Genomic DNA, 24,957 nt, shown 5'->3' with positions numbered 1-24,957 from the left:
TCATGAGCATCTTGGTGCTCTGTCTCACCTCTCCCCTTACTTCAAGCCACACTCAGGGTTCCCTGGGACTGACACAGATGTGGCTGTGTCCCTAGCATACTATGCTGACCTTGCCTATATTAGAACCATACCATAGAATCATTAAGGTTGAAAAACATCTCTAAGATCATCTAGTCCAACCGTCCACCTACCACCAATATTGCCCAGTAAACCACATCCCCTCAGTGCCACGCCTACGTGTTTCTTGAACACCTCCAGCAACAGTGACTCCACCACCTCCCTGGCAGCCTGTGCCAACACCTCGCTGCTCAGAGATTCTCCTAATACCCAACTTGAGCATCCCCTGGCACAACTTAAGGCCATCACTTCTTCTTTTATTGCTGTTACCTCAGAGAAGAGGCTGACCCCCACTTGCCTAAAATCTCCTTTCAGGGAGTTGCAGAGATCATTAAAGGTCTCCCCTGAGCTCCCTCTTCTGTAAAATGAGCTCTCAGCTCATTGTCTTTCACATTCTCATTGTCTTTACTCTAAATCATAAGTGTCTTCCAAGCATAAACCACCTCAGTCAACCATTTTCTACACAGAGTCCTTGTTTTAAGTCCTGGACACTTTTTCCATAGTAAAGAATAGTGCATATTTACACCTTTTCTTTTTCTTTGGTATTTCCAAAGCATTCATTAGCACAGTGCCCAGATATTATGCAGTTAATAAAGAACTGTTCCAACCTCTCACTGCTTTAATGAGGCTAAAGATACACAAATTCCTTTCCTAAGACAGCTTGAGATTGACTGCTCTTCAAATATTTGAAGAAAATTAACTACTATAGCTGGTTGGGAATTTTGCGTCAGAATAATTTGCAGGTGGAAGCACTCTTCACAAAATGAGTTTTCCATAGATCACTTTCAAATTCTCTTCTTTCTAAATTGAAAAGAGACTTTCTACTGGGAAATAAAAAAATTAAAAGTCAAGTTGATATCTGCCTAGTAAAGCAGACAAGCAGCATCCCAACTGGCTGATAGAAGTAGAGCCCCAGTTACTTCCTCAGCTACATAACCTCCTGTTTTAGCCCTATCTATGGCTTTCTGCGGGGACAGTCCTGCCTCCATCTCTGGCAACCAGGTTGGAAGGCCCTTCTCAGCTCCACTCTGTACTTATGTGCAGCTTGTAAAGGTGGAACAAATCTTTTAAGGAAGCAGCAAAAGAGTTACATTTCATTTCAGTTTTGTTGGTTTTATTTTTAACCGTTCTGAGCAAGACTTTCCACATTCCACTCATTACTTTAATGAGAAAAATGCCAGCCAGCTCCACCACAACTGATCCTAAATCATTCCCATATTGGCTGTGTTCAGGAGATTTTCAGCACAGTACCAGCACATGCACCCGTTCTCTGCTTGGTAATCACATTCTGTATTAGCTTATAGGGAGTTGTAAGAGTCAGAGGCCATCAACAGCCACATTGGAATACTGAACTGTTATTGCATTATTTCCTATAATCTCTCACATGAGAAAACTTCATCTTCTCTGTAAAATACTTCCCTGTCCTACGCTCTTGACCAAAATGATTTTCTAAATTAAAGTGTTGACACTATATATTCATAATACAGTATTTGTAAATAGGAAAAAAGCTGAGTAGGTACAAACCACCTGCAACCAACTCAGCCAGCAGAAGCATTATTATTATTAACCACATTGTTCTTTCAAGCAGTGAACCCCTCAGCCCTGCAAAGAATTTTCAGAGACTTAAGTAGCCCCATTCAATCACTGGGATTCCACAATACATATCTCTCTCATATCCACATACATATTTCTTCTTAGCAATCCTGAAAGAGTTTTACATCTCCTTTGCCCAGACCTATATCTTCCATCCCAAGGGTGCTCCTGGCATCACTTCTCTTTCAAGTTACAATCACACGTTGAGCAAAGGTTACCAGTATTTAACTGGCTTGGTCGAAGAATCAGCTTTCCACCAGCTATGCACAGTCACTGTATAATAGCATCACAGTAGCATAACAGCAAAAATCAGCAGTACAGGAAGCCGTCAGGGTTGGGGATAGGAATACAGAAAGAATGAAAAGCACAACATATAAATTCAACTGGAAGACGGAAAACAAATATTGGAAACACGTTAGGTCAACAAGGCTGAGACATCTCACACATACTACACATAAGAAAGGGCAAGCCATTCTCCTATGCTGTCAGTAAACAGCCACTTTCCTTTCAGTTAAGTTCTATTCAGAGCTCCTTTCCCTGCAGCTGGAAATCTAAAAACCAGACACAGCATCTGCAGGGTAATTCTTGCACCAGCAGATTCCACCACCTATAACATCACTACCCTATATTTACACCCCACAGCCAGTTCTGGCCCAGCTTCAGCCAAGCAGAACCCTACAAAACAGAAACATAGCTCTTCTAGACTAGAAATGTATTTTCCAGCCTAATTTAAAGGGAGATGCAAGGTGCACCTGCACTTTTTCCAGTGTGTGCAAGTTCCAGAAATCAGTGTGCACAAAAACTCAAACAGCTTAAAATCCTCCCCAGGCCTTCCCAGACAGACAGCCTGTTGTCAAGAAGGGGTTACACTCAGGGAACTGCAGCACAGCTAGAAGCACAAGAAACCTGGGATGCGCTAGCAGATAGGCCCTCAGCTCCTCTGTCATTCCTGGGCACCATGATGCCCTAATTTCCACTTGCTTACCAAAGCAAGGCTTTGCCAGCTGCCCTGTGAGCTCATGAGTAAATGTGCCTGCACATCTCCCCTCCTGCCACGCTGCTTGAGCAGACTGGCTGACTTGAACCAAATTTTACAGCTGCAGTAACAGAAAAATCTCTAAAAACAGGACAGGAAACAGACATCCAGAAAACATCCTCTGGGAATACTTTTTTTTATATATACAAGAAAGGCCAATCTTATCTCTTATTGAGCGTCTGCAAATCCCAGAGAGAGAATTGGAAAGAATGAAAACCCTCATGAAGTCCTGACCCAGGGGGGAAGTTTCAATCAGAGCTGGCAACGAACCACACGACAAAGCCATTGGAAACCAAGCTCCGTTACCTCTACCGTGCATAGAGCCACTCATTTAAAGTATCTCTTACCTGAAGATCTCAGCAATTTAATTAAGTAAACGGCCCTCAGAGACAGGTAAGTATCACGATGCTTATGTTACAGACGGAAGCACTGAGCAGTTAATTGTGTTACCTGTGACCATGCAGAAGCAGTAGCACAGGAACCCAGGAGTCCTGCCTTTTCAGTCTCTAACTAATAGGTGCACTTTGGGTTAATTCACAGCTGCAGTTCTCCAGCACAGAACCCAGCGACCCCTGATCTATGCAGGCAGCCAGTGCATCCAAGAAGCTAGTCCATTTTCAGTCAGCTGTCCCTGATAAATAGGGCTTCAGTTACATTTTAAATTGATCTGATGTTATGGAACTATTTATTGCTAAATTGTGTTTGTATTTTGAGTTTCCAGCTCCATAAATTTTTGCTTGTCTGGAGCTCCAGAGCCACGTACAGCAGATACATATCTGATGTCAGAACTTCAGAGCTTACTAGAGATTGACAGATAGCACCTTTTGAGGCCAAAAATATAAAAGAATGAAGAAAATAGAGCAGATCAACTCTTAACTTTATATCCTCCAGCACCATAAAAGATGTTAAATGTTCCCTAGCAGCTGGAAAGTTGGATTGCACATAACTGAAACAAAACATCAGATTTGCCTTTCTTGGAGTAATTTCAATCCCCATGAGATAAAAGTACCATAGAAAGACGCACATCCAGCTATGAAACCTATTGCTCATTAAAATAGTACTGCTGGTAGCGTCATCATTACAGCTAAGTGATAGTTCTAGGGAAGAAGACAGCATGGTGTACAAATAGCTCAGGGAAGAAAGCAGAAAGGAAGGGTCTGTGTAGTGATTAAGTATAAGAGTGTGACAAATGATAAGGGCAAACCATCAGAAAACATAAATGAATAAGCATTTTGATTCTGTTAGACTGCATTAATTTGTCACTAAGAAAATAGAGTCATCTATATGAGGACTAGGCAAACTATGGGATGACTGACAATTAAGAAAGGACTTTTAATGAACTACTGATATGCGTCCACAGCTTCTGCCATCCGTTAGATAAATGAACTACTGGGTTCCAACACTGCACACACACTGCTTCTGGAGATGGAGAGACACGCTGAAAGACAAAGCAAATTGTTTCATTGCCTGGTTCCACAGCCACATGTGGGGTTCTTCCAATGGGAGAAGGCCATTATTAATGCTATAGCAGGGAAATCACAGCATGCCAGCATGTATAGGCATAATAAATAATACATCAATCCTATCATCGGCCTCATATGGTTAATGTATTTTTTTTGAGTGTTAGTGAAAGTTAAAGAAAATAAAAAAATAAAAACCAAGTTGGATAAACCTTATTTGAGGGATGCACGAAGCTTTAACATCACTGAAGTGAAATTTGTGCAGACTAATGCACTGGTTCAATTAAGCATGAGGGTCACTGGTTTCTCTGCAGCTAATACTCAGCTAGCTCACTCACTCAGAAGTAAAGGTAAGGGGAAAGATTGTTACTTATTAACAAAAAATAACATTTTACAGCATCTCTGAGAAAAGGTAAGAAGCACATACAATATTACTTCCAAGCAACATCAGTAACAAGAGGATGCAAAGGAGAATTGTTTATTATGTTGAAACAAATGCTCTGTCCTATTAAGCAGCTTAATACTGAGACTCATCAGAGACATCTCCTGGATTATCAAATGCATTTTTAAAAGACAATTCATTCAAGAGGGGAAAGAGGATGAATAAAAAAATCTTCACTAGACTGGAACTGACCTCAAGCACAGAAGTTTGTCAGGACTATTAAGAGGTTTTTGTTTTTTATTAAACCATGCTTGTGTTTCAAACAGCAGCAGGTTGCTGAATGTTCACAGAAAGTAATCTACTTCTAGAAAGTGCCTGAAAGCAACTCATCTTCTGGACATATGTAACTTGGACAAGACCATGAACTATGTCGTGTTCATAAATCTGTTTCTTGTTACAAGAGCCAGAAGCCAGCTGGGGAACAGCTTCATGAGGAGGCCCGGGGCCCTGGCAGACTGCAAGCAAAAGACAAGCCAGTCCAATACCCTGATAATAAAAGCCACTAATACCCTTCTGAGGTTTTGGAACAGAAGCCCACCCAGAGACTGCACTATTCACTCTGCTCAGCACTTGTTAGATACTACATAGAATTTTGGGACAAAACATCCCTCAATACAGGGAAGACTTAGAGGAAGAAGCAATTTGAGAACAGATCCACTCCATGATGGGACATAAGCTGAAACATGAGATGTTCAGCCACAAGGGAGGAGTTAAGGACACAACTAGGTGTAGGACAAGTTGCCCAAAGACATTACAACATTACACTGTCTCCATTTAGCAAGGTCTTCAAAATCCAGATTGGAGAAGCCCTGACTGCACCTCAAACTACCTCTGCTGTGAGCAGAACTTGCTTCAAATCATTAAGCTCAAACCTGTGAGCACAAACTGAAGCCTCCACTGCCCCTTCCAGGTTGGGCATGTAAACCAGCTGCTGGAGATCTTGCTTGGCTACGGACACAGAGTTTCACCATCCTGTAAGAGTAATTACAAGTACAATTCTATCAAGCAGGGAGACAATTTACATGTTAGTTTCTACATACATCTTTTTAAAAATTTATTATTTTTATTTTAGCATGGTTGAAACTGTACCCTGTTCTGTTTACCACAGTGTACGAAACAGCTTGGAGCACTGAAGGTCACACTCATACTTGCTTGCAATAAGCATTAGCCTGCCTAATGTTCGTCCCACCTAATCTGAAATATTCAGCTCATTCTTTGAGATCTGTTCTCCCATGAATCCCAGAGCTGCATACTGTGATATAATTGGGCTTGGTTCCAGACCAATTTCATGACTAAATGAGTGCTTACCACCCAGATTTGAATTACAAGAAATGCTGAACTCCAAATATGTCAGCTAAAAACAACAGGTAACTTTGAAGCAGAATTGATCATCTGGACTACCAACACATACATAACTATAACTACAGAGACATCATGCAGTCTATGTGCATTTCATTTTGATTGACACCAAGAGTACTGAGAGGGGCCAATCAGCACAAAGGAAGCTAAAATAAGTTAATTGAAAACATCACTACTCTTCCTCCAGAGTGAATGAAGAACAAACTCACCTGTCTGTCCCCTGAGAAGCTCTCAATCATCTATTTCTACTGATAATTCAACTGTGAATAATTACAAGTCAAACTTTTCCTTATTGTTCAGCTGAAGAAAACAATGAGCAGCTAAGCCTTTCCCCAATAACCACCCTGCCTCCTGTCCACAGTGTCACTAAAGCAGCCTACTGCCAACTCTGCCACAGCCATACTGTGGATGACCCAACACCAGAATACAGAAAATACACTAACCACATCATATTGCTTGATTTTTCACTCCTCCTCCATCGCAATACATTTCTTTATTCATCTCTGCCTCTTAGTTGTTCATCAAGTATGGAGGGAAAAAAGCCACCAGCATCTTCCTGTAATTCATGTTGATAATGGACAACTGATCTGCAAAGAGCTCAGCTGCCTCCTAGCCAGGATGCCCACACTCCTCTCTGCCTGCTTTATTCCGACAGAGTCAGACTCCCCAGAGTTTTACTAACATATTTATGTGCCAAGTGGGTTATCCCAACAGCTACCAATAAATCTTATCATCTTTCCTACACAAATCTTGATAGCGCTGAATGATTGATGCACTAAAACTTGGTATAAACATGGAGATAAACATCTGCCATTCTTTTCTTTCCTTGTCTTTACAGCATCAACAGTTTAGAACTGACAACCTTTTGTTTCACTTTTAGCACAGCTGTTCTAAGCTGCCTGAATAATAACAGAGGCTACACAGGACCATTATTTTCCTCAAGGAGTAAAGATTGATAGCTTTTACAACTTATACTCCACCCCAGCCCCCGTGCTCTATAAACCAAAGGGAACGTGGATAGCACTCTCAAAATTAGGAATGATATATATGCTCAAGAGCAGCATCTAAAGCGGTGGTAGTTGGCTTGTGGCTGATAGAAGATGGTACACAAGACAGAGAGCACAATGCAGAGGCCACATGAAGCAAGCAGTCACGCCCTCCATAGGACAAAGAAAGAGATTCAGCCAGTACAGAGCATTACACGTTTTTACCTACTGGCCCAGCAAGGCACACAGATCACACATCCAGAGATACCAAAAGAAACATAGTGCAGCCCACAGAGGACTGCTGCCTTCATAATAAACTAGCAGTGAGAACAAACAACATCAGCAAAGCAACTTAATGACCACATTGGATAATCTCTAGCAAGACATGAATCAGGTCATCACACTCAACCAAATTTCCCCCCATCCCACACCCCTAGCTCAGGAAAAGCCACAACAGTCCTGTGATGCTATTTCTGCACTGACTGACCTTGGTCTGCAATACCTGACAACAGACACCCATATATCAAAAGGAACTCAAAAAATAAGAGAACACAGTGAGCAGTACTGACTAGTTTATGAAAAAGGACCACAAAAGTTAAATCTGTCAGTCAAACAGAACCAGATGCAGCACTGTTGTAACAGTCAGTGACCTCAAACAGTAAGAAATTCCACTGTACTGGCTGCAATGCAAGTCTGTGCTAAGATGTACTGCAGTTTAAGAAATTAATTTCAACCCAAATGTGAAGGTTATAATAGAGCTGGAAATTGATCCAAGGCATCCTGAATTCTAGCCTTTAGAGACATCAGTCATTAATTCCATCTTCTCATTCAAAGATGACAGGGGAAGAAGAAAATTAAGTGAAGCATCAATATCACTTTTTCTTCTGATGGTCTGTTTTGTTGTTAGTAATGAGCAGTGGTCAGAAAGCCTATAGCTGTTTCTCCCAGGAAAGCACATCACAGAAAAACAATCCTTCTCTTAAAATGTTTATTGAAAATATGTGATTAAATTTTGATTTATTTGATTTCTAGACTTAATTTTATTTTGACCTTGTTCATTGGGGAAAAAAGTTTCTTTATATTTCAAACCATATTTGGAGATCACAGAGAAGAAAGGGAATAGAGACTGCTTCTGCATTTTCTATTTCTTATATACTTGGAAAAGGGCAAGGGATAAAAATCCAGAAATAACACCATGCTTAGGAAAGAACTTTCATTTGTTTTTAATTCCAAATCAGATACACGCATTTTAGCCAGAATAAAATGAGGGAGATGGAAGTGCTGCAGCATTCACTTCATTTCACATTACTAAAACATACAGTGCCATCAATTTCAGAAAAGGAGTATTAACCTTTGAAATATTTAATGTTGGAAGAAAAGTTACAATCACTTCTTAAATCCCTCAAAATAATTAAAACCACAAATCATCAGTCCTGCACAGACACATTAGTTTATGGCACTGGAGAATGACACGTGAAACCCATGGGAATTAGATGGCTAAATACCACCAGCAATTCTTCTCCCCTTTTATGCTGACGATAAGTTCAACACACTAAGTTAAGGAGACTAAGAATCGCATCAAAGCACATGAGGACGTAAGCACAGAATCCAGCATCACATTACTCCAGCAATTCAGCCAAAGCTTGATGGTGCATCAGCACAGGAACAAATGGTGTCACTAAGTTCCTCTCTTCTCTTCCTCCTTAAGAGCCAGCAAACCAGCAGGTATTGCTGTAAGCTACAGTAAGCTGCAGGCTACTAAGCTTCTAGGTAGACCAGGAAACGTATGCATAGGACACACACACTCCTCAGCAATCCCCATCAACTCCCAGTATCATAGCATATTGTGGAATCATTAAGGCTGGAACAGGCCTTCAAGATCATCTAGACCAACCATCCACCTACTACCAATAATGCCCACAAACCACATCCCTCAGTGCCACATCTCCATGTTTCTTGAACACCCCCAAGTACAGTGATCCCACCACCACAATGGGCAGCCTGTGCCAGTGCCCAACCACTTTTTGCAAAGCTTTCCCTAATATACAGCCCAAATCTCCCATGGCACAACTTGAGGCCACTGCCTCATAGAAAACTGAATGTCTTGCGTTAGATTTGCTAGAGAGGTAACATCCCAACTGCCAGGTTCATTCATTTCCTACAGCTGCAGATCCACTACTGCAATGGAAATGCTACTTTATGTGCCACTATGGGGAAGGAACCTCAGCTTCTCTCCTATTATGGCCAGGATATACGGCTATTGGTAAGAAGCCAACAAACAGTAGCATTACCAAGCCTATCACTCAGCATTGGCTGTAATAATAATAAAAGTCATTATGGAAACCTGAAGAAACTTATTTTAAAAACACCACATAGGAAATAAACACTTCAGGAAGAGAGTCTTTTATTTAGTTGTTTTTGGTTCTGCTCAGTTCCCACCGCAATCTGTATCAGCAGGGACAAAGCACTTAAACTGTCAGCTCTGATGTGTCATACTACACTTACACCTACAAGAGCCACAGGCATGCACAGCTAAGCTGACAAGCTCAACAGAAACAAACAAGGCACCTGAGCTCTTGGCTTTAAGGCACTGTGGCTTAGGAGTCATTTCAGCAAGACCCGATGGGTCTGCTTTGAAATACAAAATGAAAGCTTGCCAGGTGCATCCTCCTCCAGAGTAATTATCCACAGAATTAGCAGAAAGTTAAACATTTCACTATTCCAGTCCAACACCAGGTTTTAACCTATTAGTAGAAAACTGAGATGCCTCTATCCATAAGCACACACTCTCTGCGTGTGTGTGTGTGTATATATATATATATATATATAAAGCTCTTTCATTTTATGATCTGTACAACCATTCTGTGATAGAACAGGCTATAATATTTTTTTAATGCTAAGCTTGTTCACCTGGGAATCCATACAAATCACTGCAATTTTGTCTCACTAATGTTTATCATCAGTCTTCTCTTCTCAATAAAATGGGAACAAAATATTGCAGAAGTCCCTCTCACAGAATTTATTCTTTTTATTTCCCTCCTTCCCCTCCCCCCCCATCTGGGCTTCTGTCCAAAGTTGCAGTGAGTTGAGGCAAGGCTGCTCAGAAAGCATTTTATAATTCTTTAATCACCACAACTTGACACACTTTAGTCATTTAGGCCAGAGCATTTTGATACAAACAGATCCCACACAGAGACAGAATCAGGCCAGCAAGACAATTAGTCATCCCTACATTCACACTCTCAGCAAAACAAAACAAAAACCAGAAGACTGGATGGAGAAGAGGGGAGCAAGGCCGCTGTAACCTCACTCCAATGGGCACATAATCAGCTGCTGCAGTCAAAAGAAAGGTGCTCTGCTCATTTATTACCATACTTTCTCAGACAGCCCCTGAGAACACAACGGTACATGGGTGGCTCAGTGTCCACTGAGTCATTTTTCGGGCTTCCCTTCTCCTTGCTCCAGCTCCTTCTGCCTGTGTATAGGGGCTTCATGTCCTGGAACAGTGAGTTTATACCTCAGCTCAAAAATTCTACATATTGCCTGTGGCTTGAGAACTAGTTTTGGATTAGTTTCAACATACTTCAAGGGAGAAGTAGCTAAATACTTCAGTATGCTGTTTCTCTACAGAATGGCTGCATTTCCCAGAGCATAACCAAACCCACACATGCTCCTCTACTTTTAACTAGACAGTAAACAATTTCACCTGTGCTTTCACTTTTGTAGTTGTTGTTAACAACACTCTTCTGCAAGCTTGCTGATCTATTTTTCCACATACAGATGAGAAGTGCTCACAGGTGGTTTCCATGATAGCAGGAATTGAGCTGCTGAAAACGTCTTGCAAACAGTCTAAGTTAAATCCCAACAAAAGAAATACTACTCCTCTCTTTCCACTCTAATACACCAGGGAGATATGCCTTGTTGCATCCAAGAGTAAACTGAGGCACAGAAAGGATAGGTTCACAAAACCTTGAGAATCCAGCAATGCCACTGATCCTCTTCCAGCTCAGCCATTCAGCTGAGTCACTGCTGCAGAGGCAGAATGAACTTCCCAGCAAAAAGCCCATAGTATAGATCTACAGGTCAGGTCCCAGATCTAAATAGTGTGAGAGTCTGTGAATGATTCTTCCTGCAGTTCTGGGGGACTCAACCACATCCGGAAACAAAACTCAGAAATCACTTTCCGTGACTCTATTTGGCCACTGAAAAGTTCACTGAGCAACAAACTCTTCCTCCACTGCGCTCCTCTCTTCCAGGCCCATGGAAGAAAGGAAGCCAAAAAAATGAGCTCAGTCCTGTGCCATCCCAGCACCAGCACTGCCAGCAGCAAGTTCAGTCAGTTAAAAATTGCTTGTACAGAGCCAAGATCAATAAAGCCATAGCGTGGCAGAAGCAGTTCAGGCAGCCTCACAGGGGGCATTAACAGGAGTGATGGGCTGAAATTAAGCAGAAGGAAAGTTTTGGCTGAATAGCAAGAGAAATTTGCTTTGCTAATGTGTCAATCAATTAGATTGTGCACACAACCCAAGGGAAGCATGTGGGGAGCCCTGTCACTAGGGCTGCTTAAAACTGGACTGAAAGAGCTTCGAAGGTTGATACTGCATAAGCAATTCTGTAGTTTGCATTTCAGGAGCATCACAATTCCCTTTAGCCTGCAGGATCAAATCCAAATCTGTCCAGCTGACACTACCTGCAGAGGCCTCAATAACCCTTTCATATCTGTAATGAGTCCACATTCCCAAAAATCCGTTTGCCCCTTTCTCTTACTCAGTCCTCTCATTCTCTCAGGATTGCATTCATCTGTGTAACAGTCACTGAAAATTAGGGAGTTAATTATCTGAAATCTAGTTACCACTATTATTGAGGGTAAGGTAATGAAATAAGAATTTATGATAGCAAGTACTTAGGTCACTCCAATAGCTATCCAGAGAGCTGGCAATAGTAATTACCTAACTTTTTAAAAGCTAAACTTTTACTGATTGAATTACCTGTGGGATGTTAACTTCTTAACACACTGATTCAGTCAGTTGCAGTCATCTGCCCATGCCATAAAAGCATCTTGCTTGTTCAACAGAAGAACAGAGCAGGTACTGAAAATAGTCATGTTAAAAGAACATGAAAATAATGCATAAGATCTAAATACAGTTATACTGTGCATCAAAAGAAGGTTGTTCAATAGGCAGATCAGAAAGACTTAAGCAGTCTCCAAACATGGTAAGGCAAAACATTTAAAACCAGCAGTAAAGCAGAACTTGATCCACCAGGTAAGAGCTATATAGTTTCCCTCGCAACAGGAATCAGTCGTTAATTTTAGAGACCTTTACCTGCCACATTCCTGCAGTGCCTGTGCTTATCAATAGCAAGATTGGAACCTTGGCCAGTAGGCACGATGCTCCGAGCAAGAGCTTAGTTGTTATTAAAGGAGAAGGGCAGGGAAGCCAGAAGTACCTGTGTTACAGCACCACAGGAACAAAACAGTGTAATGTCTGAGAGAAACAAAGACAAGCCCATAATACAGCAGAATAAGTTACTAAATAAATATTTTTGTGCTGGGTGCCTTCCTAGGATTTACACATGCAAGTTTCCTGAAGCATGCTAGGAAGGCCACTGATATCATCAGTGGAAATTGTCACTGATCAAATCTATGCTTGTCCTAAAATGACTTCAGATCTTAACTATGAACACTGTCCAAAATGAAGATACATCTTGCAGTCAATCTTCTGCTAAGAAGAATAATTCCCCTGCCTTTGCTTCAAGCTATAGTTTCATTTGTTTAAAAAAAAAAAAAATCAAGAAGGTCACATATCCCATTCTCCACCCAGATTTATCAGACACAGTGGTTTAGACTGACTCAAGGCTCTAGATGAGTCTCTATATCCTTGCCTGCAAATTGCTTCTCCACTGTTGCCCTTGTCCTATTGATGTGACAGAACCTACCACAGTCAACGCACCATTTTGACATTTGAATCTTTGTCTGCTGCCCCCTTTTAAATGGTTCAATGCATTGCTTGAATGTACTTTTAGAAACAACCCACATTCCCCCAGGGGCAGGCTCTGGGCTGCTGTATGTTAAAAACAAGCAGGATATTTAGACATATTGTCACTCTAGAATATGGCTACAAATAAAGTAAACAAGTTTTTGCATATTCAAATCAAATAAACTGCTACCTCTCTTTCCCCAATAGATGGTGCTGATAATTGCTTTCTTAAGGATACCTAATAATTTCTTCCTATTCATAAGTGAAAAGGGTGGATTCTTCTTTCCTGTGGCTATGCTGCAGTGCTGGATAGACTGCTGAAACAGGGCAGAGAAAGCAAAGAGCAGACCCCCAGAGAGACCTTAGGGATTCTCACTAAAAAAAAAAACCACGTGAAATGAGAATTCTGGTTTGCCTCAGCTGTGCTGATGGTGCCCTCTAATTTTCTTTCATTAAATATTACATTCCTGAAATGTCTCATGAGTCTCCCCTACACCTTTTTCTGTATTTAAGTATTAAAAGTGGAAGGGCTTTAGGGCAAAAAGATAATGATTTTTCAGAAGGTAAAACAGCAGGAATTAGCTATCTTCTTGCACTTTCCTGGAATGAATGCAACGCTCATATTGTAGAAGCAAGAGTTGCTTGGTTATCCTGATTAGTTATAAGTCTGGAAAATGTCACACTTTCACTAAGGACTTGTTGGCATTATTTACAGATTTTATTTGTTTTTTTTCCTCTTCAATTTGATAAATAAGGATCTGGTTAAAAATACTTCAAGATGTTAGAAAATCTACATGAGGGCAGAAAACTGGATAATAAGGAAACATACTGCCCTAATTTGGGCAAAAAAGAAAACTACTTCAATGACAATAATTGCAATGCTAACTTCAGTTGTTTCAGGAGCTCTTAAGAAAAAACTATCAACTTGTCTGTGTCCAACTTTAATTTTTCAGTACATCAGGTCTGTTGCATCCATCCTATAACTTGTTCCTCATCTTAGGCTCTGGCTATTATCCTACACAACACCATAGTTTCCCTCAACATACATCCCCAAGTGGTTGTCTCATAACTTGAATATTCCTGCTGCATTTCATTAATTACACCTTTTTAAGTCACAAGGGCTATTCAATTGTTCTAGACCCTGTGTGGTGCCAAAGCAGCCATTAATAAGAAATGACAGCGTTAAGTCACTTTTAAGAGCTATAAGTTCACTTGCCTGCTCTCATTTAAGTATTAGGATTAGAAAGTAATGGGAAACCCAGGCTGTCTCACACAGATGAGGTTTTTAAACAGCAGAAGTGCCACCGTCTGAAATGTAGTATTTTCTTTCAGGAAAGCTGGAGCAAGAAGTAGGAAGAACACATCCCTGTGAAGCACAGAATCTAGATGCATTTAGACATTAGCATTTTTTCCAGGTGAAGCAGCACCAGTGGACAGTACCAGAGGGGTCTGCAACAGTCAACTTTACTGGGAACATCATGGGACAAAAGCCATCCTTTTCCCAGTGCCTGTATAAAAAAGGGATACGATCTTGAAATACACAGATCATGAGTCTTCATAGCTTATATGAACACATTCATCATTTCATAGCTCATACCGATGCTCCTAAGATTGGATGAGGGAAATGAAAATTCAATGAACTTTGCAATGCATAACAAATGCAGAGTACAAAACTAAGTCCAGTAAACCCATACAGTCAGAGCACATACCTTGGTGTGGCACTACAGGAATTTGTGAAAATCTGTGAAACCTAACCAGCTGCCTTTTAGCAAGTGAAAATCCTTCCATAAGCAGTCCACAAGATCCAAGTCTAAAGAGAAACGCATATGTGGAAGTGCAGTGAGCTACTCTGTTCCCCACAGGAGATGCTCAGGCTGTGGGACTTCAGTGGCTGCATCGGCACAAGGGCACTATTGCATGGCACCCTCCAACATCCCATAAATCCAATGCAGCCTCACCTTCCCTTCTGTTCCTCTTCTCTTGCTTGCACTAGAAAGAGCACCAGCTCTTGGAAACACTCCCTGCAGAAATTGCTCCTTACTTAATCCAATGTGCAGTTCCTTCAATTAAAATTAATGCTTCTTGCTAAGCTTTGTTCAAGAAAACTGTCATGTTCAGAAGACAAAAACCCAGGGAGTAAAAGCAACCACTAAAATGAAACTTAAGAACGAACTACATAAATAGGATAGGTGCTCTGTCATTAAGCACAACGAGATCTCCCTCTCCGTTAACGCCTTTTTATTGTTTAAGTACACAGGATTTGAAGAGATTTAGATTCAACACTCCCACGTGAAGCAGCACGAAGATCTAAATACAAATGCTATAATTCAGGAAACTGAGTTACTGTGAGGCACAAAGATTTTCTGGGGAACACACAGGAGCTCTGCAGCAGAGCAGATTACTGAGACTTTCCAAGCCTCAGCCTGGACACAGAAATACAAACTGTCCTACCTCTGAGAGAGCTGCATTGTAGGCAGAACAAAGTAAATATACATATACCTGGGGATAAAATCAGATGTAAATCCCTTATTGTAAAGGCCAAACCTCATAAGTATTCTGAAACTACCATGAGAGAAGGGAAGAATACGTTTGAGCTGCAAATGAATAGAAATCAAGCTAGTGTAGAACATATACTGCTGATTTTCACATGCTTAGTCTAAGCTCTGATCCACAGAGAAAATAGCTCTGAAATATTAACCCCAGTCATTACAAAAGGCTCACTTCTGACAATGTGTCTTATGGTTCATTTACCAAGAAAAATATGGATGCAATTATTAGACAGTGTTAAAATTAATCTGCTTTTATCAGGAAAAAAAGCAACTAATCCCACCTGCCCAGCTCTTCCACATTCATTTTTCAGAAGAGGCCAACACAGAGATGGTTTTAAATAACCAAACTTTTCACTGAACCTGGGATTCTGTAGGTTTTTACTCATCTACACCGGAAAAGAAAGAAAACCTGCCTGAGACATCAACCACTTGGCCTAGACAAGCCCTAACTCCTACAAGGCAAGGTCCATAGCCAGTGATAATTCAAATTAACAATTATAAAAAAAACCTTATTTTCTTTCTTTGGGGAAAAAAAAAAAAAAAATCAGTTCTTGGAAACCAGCCAAATCTGTGGTATCTTGATAGAATAAAGAAGGCAACAACATCCTACTGTACACACCTTAATCCACAGACAGTTCCCAACATCACAAGGAACCCTACAACAGCTCTAGAAAAACCACTTCACACACATCAGAGTTCTCTCAAACTTCTCTCTGTGCTCTTGAACTCTTGTTCCAGCCCCACTTTAAGACTGAGTGATAAGAACTCAGCTGCTTCAAGTGAAAGTAAGAAAAGGGTTTCCTAGAGAAAGGAGAAAAAGACACGGGAGCTGTGTGGAGGAGGAGCTCCCACAGAAGTTAGCACTCCTTTAGAGGAGTGCTCAGCATCACATTTCACTGAGAACTGGTACACCCCTATTGAAAAGGGATGGGGCAGAACTGAATGATCCCATTCACACCACACAAGGACCCGGCTTCATAGATTGAGCAGATCCTTCTGGTGCAGCTCTGCATCTTCTTTCACATCCAAAACGCATCCCTCTCTCTCCGTGCTTGAGCTCTCTTTAGACTGTTGCTATTGACAGCAGACCCTGGGAGAATTATTGTTTTTTATTAGTGATATTATTTTCCAGTTCTCCATGCATAACAATAGCTCTCTAGATACAGCAAATAGATACAAGCAAATGAATGGAACCATAACTGCCTCATGTATTTCATGTGAGAGAGTCTGAGTTTACTCTTTTGTTCGGAAACAACTTTAACAAGAATTTAGAAGCTGTGTGTTGGGACTGAAATACATAGCAAATAGCAGGAGCGGGATGCTTGCTATGACTTCAAAGCACAATCAACACAACAATAGGACTTGGTGGAAATAAAAAAAGGTTGTATACAAATAACTCCATTGTTATCAAAGGCTCTGAGCAAATTCTAAAGATAATTCAATTGCATTATTCACTGGGGAAAAGGTAGAGAGAGATCAATTAACATTTTTTAATTAGAAAAATATTTCATTCTGACTATAATTTACCTTCAGTATGAAGGAACAGATTGGTGCCAATGATAGGTTGCAGATAGCTGCAGCTAGATGAACAGATCTGAGTTTTGCTTATACACCAATCAGGAGGACTGCTATTTAGCAGCACTGGATTCACCAACTGAAAGATTCAATACTTCTGCATCATTCTCTTGATATCCCACCTTCGCATAATAGATTGCTAGAGCATTTCACAGAATCACAGAACTGTAGGGGTTGGAAGGGACCTCCAGAGATCATCGAGTCCAACCCCTTGCCAAAGCAGGCTCCCTACAGCAGGTCGCACAGGTAGGCATCCAGGCAGGTCTTGAACACCTCCAGAGAAGGAGACTCCACAACCCCCCTGGGCAGCCTGTTCCAGTGTTCCATCACCTCACTGTAAAGAAGTTCTTGTGCACATTTGTGTGGAACTTCCTATGCTGCAGTTTCCAGCCGTTTCCCCTTGTCCTGTCTCCACTCACCACTGAAAAGAGTCTGGCCTTGCCATTCTGCCCCCCACACCTTAGATATTTATAGACCTGGATCAGGTCTCCTCTCAATCTTCTTTTCTCAAGGCTGAACAGACCCAGATCACTCAGCCTTTCCTCACAGGAGAGATGCTCCAGGCCCTTCACCATCTTCGTGGCCCTCCGCTGGACTCTTTCCAAGAGATCCCTGTCTTTTTTGTACTGGGAGCCCAGAACTGGATGCAGTACTCCAGATGAGGCCTAACCGGGGCAGAGTAGAGGGAGAGGATCACCTCCCTTGACCTGCTGGCCACGCTCTTTTTAATGCATCCCAGAATGCCATTGGCCCTCTTGTCTTGATGACAGCATGACTGACCTGGGAGTAAGCACCTTCTCCACATGTATTGTGTTTTTCTACTCAAAGGTACTTGAGATTAATATAAGTAGTTCAGAATATATTTAGTTGGATTAAAACACAGGAGAATGTTCAGCACTTATCTTCAGAAAGTCAGTTTCTACAGATGACTACTAGAAAGCTGGGCACCTCAATGAAGAGGTACCACAAAATATCATCTCAGACTTGCACCAAGGCAGTGCTTTTATCACAACACGATTAAAGCCGTTTATATTCATCTTTCCAATGGCTAAGAATAGTGGAAAGCCTGAAAACTCAAAGCCCAGAAAATAAACAAACCCTAATCAATTTGTTTCTGAAAATGGCTTTTAAGTCAGCCCACAAGCTTATGCTGAAAGAGCAGCTAATACTCCCTGCTGTTGTACAGAGCTGTGCTATGCTCTTCCAGAAGATCAACTACAAGATAACAAATTATTATTACAACTGAGGTTTCTGAAGTAGCCATACTCTGAGAGCATGATACCTTGACTCATGCAACCACTGTGCCTTAACCATGCTAGACTGGCAGTTTTATCTCCTTCCCCTCTGAGGGGGAGATATTTATCATTTTCTTACATGTGAGCTTGTGATGTCTTTTGGCACCAAGACAGGAGGTGCTGCTGTAGTAGGCAGAAGGGCAGCTTGGAAGCTCTCAGCTGTCTGTCATTATCCACCAATGAAAGTAACCATGCTTGCTGCCCTTTAACTCACACAAACACATTACAAAAGATTACACTAAATCAGAGCAACCTAAATCCTCAGTAAAGATCCACAAAGAAAAAAAAAGCAGTCCATCTAAGCATAGATCCATTTTCACACCTCATACAACAGAGGTCAGTCAGAAATTCCAAATAATGAAACAACCTTTTAACCTCAAAATTCTGGTTTGAAAACCTAAGCAGAACTATGAACAGTAGCGAGAGGTCTGCCTATTCTATTTTACAGAAGGGAATATGCAGTAAGAAGACAGAAGGTCTCCTGTCAAAACACTGGCTAGAAAGAAGATACTCGTGGGTTAATGTGGTTATTGGCAGATCTTCAAGGGAAACAAGCCAAGCTGTATTTCAGTTGCACAAGTTAGAGAAGTTACACAGATGAATGGAAGAAAAGAAGTCAATGGGAATGGGAGAAACCACCTCTCAGATAAAGCAGAGGGAATCAGTTGTTGATAAGAGGGCCACGATTTTTTTGACACAGAGATTTCCAGTCCCTTTCAGGTGAGATGCTGCTTTGTATCAGCTGCAAGCTGCCTCTTTATGCCTTTTATAAGATACAAACCATTTACAATAAACTTTTTGCTAAAGGCTGCCAATACCAGCTTAAAAAAAAAAAACAGAACCAATATTTTAATGCAAACTTCTCTGGGCAGACATATGAAAGTATCAACTTTAAAATTTGATGATTTAAATGAATCTTCTCTCACATTACTAAGTACAACTAAATAAGTTGCCACACATCGCTGGTCTGTCACAACTGTCCACATGGGGGCTCCATCTTGGGAGGAAATCATTTATAGGTCTCAGCACAAGCTAGAGCAAACACAGTCACTTCAGGTTTGCTGCAAGCCAAGAGCACACATAACTTTGCCACTCATTAACTGAGTGGTTACAACCTATTGTAACAACTTGGCTGTAAATATTCTGCTTCAATTAAATCATTACAGCAGGAGAGTTCACTTCTAAGGCTGAATCCTCAAAAGGCAAAAATGCCACTGAATCTATTGTCCATAGTAGCTTTTATCAGAGATACAGGAGGGACTAAAGGCCTCTGATTTTGTTTATAACGTTCTTCCACAAAAAAAGAAAAAACTTGGTTGCCAGGCTACAGCCTTTTGTAACCCTGTAGTCCTGACTTCACTCCTTTCCTGACAATGGATAGTAGTTTTCCAGCTATAGACCTATAAATAGCAAGGCCATTCTCTCCCAAATTCAGGAAAGAAAGCAGAATACACAACTTTTGAAAAAAAAAAAAAAACCTTCACGCTAATTTCAATAATTATTCAATATTATTAAATTCAATAATCTGTGAACAAGAGGACCCTGTTCACAAATTAGAGCTATGACTCTCAGTGTTGAAACACCACCAATCCAGGTGCACCAGATAATCTGCTGACTGGCTTGCACCAATCCTCCACAGGTGGTGGCTAAGCAAGAGACGACTTTCATTTTAAGGCACTGAGAACAAGTTATTTAGATATACAGAAGATGTCACCACAAGGAAAAGTACATTAATCCATATATGTTCCTCCTCCCACACAGGAACTCTCTCAAGCAGCAATTTCGGCTGTATTAGTATCTACCAATCTCCTCAAGTCAGAAACTCAGAGCCAGTCTTCTTCTTTCAAACTTTTTCCACAAGCGCAGGACTCACTAGGGAGTAACTGGACTTACTGACTTTTAACCTAGCTCTTCTCCAATTTTTTGCCTCAAATATTAGCCTGTGTTTCCATATCCTTTAAGTTCAAAATCCCTACCAGAAAACCTACAGCTTTCCTCAGAAGTTCAGATTCATCATTCTGAAATAAGAAAATGCCAGTATCTTCACTATCTAACAGGTCTTTCACCCTTAAAGCCTCTTTTCAGATAATCCCAAAGCTAAAACCACTCTTAAAACTCACATTACATTACCCCAGTTCACAGACTCTGTCTTGTTTCTCCCATTTTATACCTGTGTACAAGGAACAAATACAATTGCCTTTGACCAGTTTTTGGGTTACCAAAGAAAGATATTAGTAACAACTGGGTAACAAAAAAGGAATAACTTACCTCTTTCTGAGGATTAGAGCTCAGTAAAAACTCACATGGAAAGCAGTGCCCAAGTAGAGATGCTTCCCTCTCAGCTGCCAGCCCTAACATGAGGCTAGGGAGAAATGGACCCTGGCTCCACCCCTTCTTTTTGCAGAGGTGAACTGCTTGCACCTGTACTTTCAGGGTTGGCAATGCCCCTTCACCAGGTGTTTAATCACTGGTTCAGGCTGTGAACTAATAGTTCCCCCAGAACTTCTCAAAGGACATCATCCCACAAACCTGACTTTCATGCTTTTCTACTCTATCACCAGTTTCACTTTGCTGCACAATTCCTTAGGCTTTCCAAGCAACATTTTAGCACACTGCTTTCCCAACTTAACTCAAAATTTACCAAGTCTTCTCTTATTCTCCAGTTACCCCTTCCCACAACAAATAAACTTCTTACCTACTTAGGACACACACCTTCCGTAATGCCTCCTCACTTCAGACCTCAGTGTTTTTCCTAGTTGCTTTGAGTATTTAACTCTTTAATTGCAGTCAGGTTTGGCTTTTTAAGCTTAGTAACAACAACAGCAGATCAACTTCTTTAATAGAAAATCTGTTCATCATTGTGTGTTACAATTTCATGAGATTTTATAACATAAACCCTCTCCTCCTCCCATTCTTACACTTATCTGTTATTTCTCTTTAATCACTAATTCCTCCCACCTGGCAAGGCAGGCGATTACAGCCACCTGCATCCCCTGCCCTTCAGTGGCCAACTTACACCTGTGTTCTCCTGCCTCTCACAGCACCTCAAATGCATGACCAACTTTACAAGGCTGGATTAAGGGATCACGTATCAATGTTTGTAAGCCTTATATTCCTACTTTTTGTTTCCTCCTCTCACATTTAAGGAAGAACCAGTTATCTAATTTATCTCCTGCACAACTGTTACATGACTTTTATGTACATCCATCCAATGCATTCCTTGTAACCATTTCTGTCTCCCTCATCACAGCTGTGACGCTGTTGGTCTTTGAGAGGAGTCAGATAATTTGACTTTACAGCATTTCAGTGCTGTAAAAGAAATACTGTAGAGGACTGGCACTTATCAGGGAGATGACATCTCTCAACTCTGTATGGAAAGATAATGACATTGATAAGCACCTTTAGGACAGCTCCTGTCTGGCTACAAGCCACATTCCTTAGGATCTTGTCTATCAGTCTGCTTGGAACTGAAAGGGGTCAGAAGAGTGAAAAACATCTCCGGGTTTTCAGATGTTCCACTTGCTACCTATTCTCCACTTGAGCTTTCAGCTAGTTAAGAAATAGCTGAGGTGCTACATTTCCAACCTTCCATATAGCTATCATTAGTAAAGCTGAGTCTGTTCCAAGAATTATATCAAAGAAGATATAATGCTATTTGAGTTATCTTCACTCTAACTGTATAACAGCCAGTGAGAACCTGTGAAGGATTCAGACAGAGTGATGTTTGGTTTCTGTCCCAAACATGGAAGAAAGATGCTACAATGAAAATTCCCATGACAGTGAATAGCAGTAAGTATTTTTTTAGCTGATAAACATTAGCATCAAAACAATTCCTTTTGATAATGTCAGAATATTCAACATTAAATAAAATGTATTTAGAAGTGAAAGAAATGTACAGATGAGTTTCCTGCCACTCTAGCAGTTTCAGTGATGAAATCCTGGCAGTAACTGGTGCAGAAAAGAAAATATTGTACTGCCTTTGAGACTACATGCCTATTCATCTGGATGCCATAGCCCCACTGCCCAGAGAACTTTGTACTACCAGCAAAAATTCTTTAGAGACATCTACCATGTGGCACCAAAAAGAAGATAGCCAGAAAGAAAATCTCCCTAAGAGGAGAAGAGAATATATATTCTCATGTCCTGGAATCGAAGGTTGAAGAGGAAAGAGAAGCAATGAACTTTTACACTTCCCAGGCCATAAGCTCCATGTGATAGACTCAGTATAAATGGTGCGTCTATGACATAGCATTAATATCTTCTCATAATCTTAGTGCCAAAACACAAGTCAACTGGGAACATTTCTCACTACAGTTTTTGGCACTATCATAATGCACACAATTCTGTTGATATTTTACTGTTGCAAATGTCACTTAAAGATTGCATATCCTCGAGAAGTGATCTGGAAAATTCTTCAGTCAACATTCTTTCCCCAAGTAGCTCTAATGCTGTTGTTTAATGTCATATGTGTTTCAGTGGTGGTTTTGCTTTACTAACATCATCTGTCCTTTGTAAATTCAACACAGAAAGCGAGTGTTTTAAAAGGTACATCATCTGCCTGTCTTCTTTTGTTCTTATGTCTGAGCCTTATACAGAGCCTTATATAATGATCGTGCAAGCAACTCGTTGACTCAACAGCCAACCTTAATGACCATCTGAGAATGAAAGAATAGAGCTTGCTGTAAGGTCTACAGAACATCATCTCTGGAGGTGATGGACCATTTATCTTCACCTCCTCTCATGGCTCCTCACAGCTGACAGACACCAGAAAAGAGGGGGGAGAGGGGGAAGAGGGGGTGCGATCACCAAAGACTCTCATCTAAGACTCCAAATCTTCTTGACAGAAGTGGGTTGCCACCCCAAAGGGCAGTCTCAGACCAACTTGACTGTATAATGGTGAATTTGTACATTTATCTTTGTCGACCCACCACACATAGATCAAGACTCCAGACTCAAGACAGTGATGGATCCAGGACTATATTTATCTATAAATCTCTCTGTCTATCCTTCTTTCTCTTCTTCTCTTTCCTCTCAATCCTTTTACTCACTTTCCTATAGTATCCATTACCTAAATTTGCCTTAAAGTAGTTGCTTAATAAGCGTTGTTGGAAAATTGCCTAATTTTTCCTCAAAGTAGCTGATTAGTTGTGAGAAAGCTCAATACATTGTTTTGCATCGTGCCTCCGAGACACTGTCTGACTCCTTAGCTCAGGTGATCCCTGCAGACAGGGAGTGTCCTATTCAGTGTGATTCCAAAGATTCGCCTTACTCACAACCCATCAAGTCAGACAAGATATCTTATAATGATGGACTGAGGCTACTGCATTCGTTTTCCATTGTTTATTATACTGATTGTTTCTACTATGAAGTGTTTTCATCTTCTGGAAGCTGCTACTGCATTATTTGTATTTCTGGATCATCTGAGTAGTTTATTAGAAGGAGAAATTTACTAATAGATTAAAGGCTAATTTACATCATTACAAGTACAGACATTCATCATACAATTTCAGTTCTGTGTTTAGGCCTGAGCTCCAGTCCAAAAAAGACAGGAAACTTCTAGAGTCTCCAGCAGAAGACCACAAAGATGATGTGGGGCCTGGAGCATCTCCCATATGAGGAAAGGCTTAGAGACCTGGAACTGTTCAGCCTGGAGAAGAGTTGAGGAGGAATCTTATCAATGCCTATATATATCTACTAGGCAGGAGTCAAGTGGATAGGGCCAGATTCTTTTTGATGGTGCCCAGCAACAGAACAAGGGGCAATGGGCACAAATTGGAATACAGGAAGTTTCATACAAACATGAGGGCACGGGAACAGTCTGCCCAGTGAGGCTGTAGATTCTCCTTCTCCACAGATACTCAAAATCCACCTGGACAATCTCCTGTATAACCTACTTTAGGGAACCTGCTTTAGCAGAGGGTTCTACTCAATGATCTCCAAAGATCCCTCCTGTGATTCTGCAATCCTGCAATATAAGGATTTACAGACATCTCTCTTTTTTCTCTGAACTCTCTCCAGCAAAGAACTCCATCTGTTTAATGATATAGTACGTTCTTATTTAAACAAAAACTCTCTCCACAGAAGATTAAATACAGGTTTCCTGAGTAACATTTCATAGTGAAATGCTATTTCCTTTGTACTATATTCTCTGCTCCTCATAAGATTTCTCAAGGCATCTCTCTCTCTTCCAGTTGCTCACAAAGGTTTGTTACTCACCAAAGTCCACCTTGTTAAACACCAGATTGCTCAGAAAGGACTCCTACTTGGTATTTCAATAATTCAGCATTACAAAGGAACAGAGGTGGATTCTCCTGCTTGCCACAAAGGAACTCTTGACTTCATCTGAGTGAATCTCAATATAAACAAGTAGAAAAGGAGCACAGATACAGACTCAAAATTCATCCTCAGTTTTATTCTGAGATGGTGCCAGACGTAATGAAGACATGGAAAAGACTGTGCAGCATAGCTGACATGAAATTCTCTTCTTTTTGTGTATGTGTATGCATGTTTTTTCTCTTTCAGCTTAACAGGAGCACAGGTGATTTTCCAAATCTTTTAGGAAGGACA

The 24,957-nt window shown here is 40.8% G+C and overlaps 1 protein-coding gene across 3 annotated transcripts in view; it reads right to left on the bottom strand.

Moving 5' to 3' along the window:
- Positions 1 to 24,957, bottom strand: part of SORCS1 (sortilin related VPS10 domain containing receptor 1) — a 269,815-nt gene that overhangs the window by 232,003 nt on the left and 12,855 nt on the right. The window contains exon 1 of one of the 3 annotated variants that reach the window (XM_052677147.1): positions 20,659 to 20,767. The exons of the other annotated variants lie outside the window; for them this stretch is intronic. Within the exon in view, the coding sequence (XP_052533107.1) occupies positions 20,659 to 20,748 (90 nt within the window). The 5' untranslated portion in view covers positions 20,749 to 20,767. Of the gene's footprint in view, positions 1 to 20,658; positions 20,768 to 24,957 lie in introns of those variants that run through there. 3 annotated transcript variants of the gene reach the window in all.

Source organism: Tympanuchus pallidicinctus, unplaced genomic scaffold (genome assembly GCF_026119805.1).
Source record: "Tympanuchus pallidicinctus isolate F22 unplaced genomic scaffold, pur_lepc_1.0 scaffold16, whole genome shotgun sequence".
Taxonomy (NCBI): Eukaryota; Metazoa; Chordata; class Aves; order Galliformes; family Phasianidae; genus Tympanuchus; species Tympanuchus pallidicinctus.
This window is presented reverse-complemented; position numbering and strand designations above follow the sequence as displayed.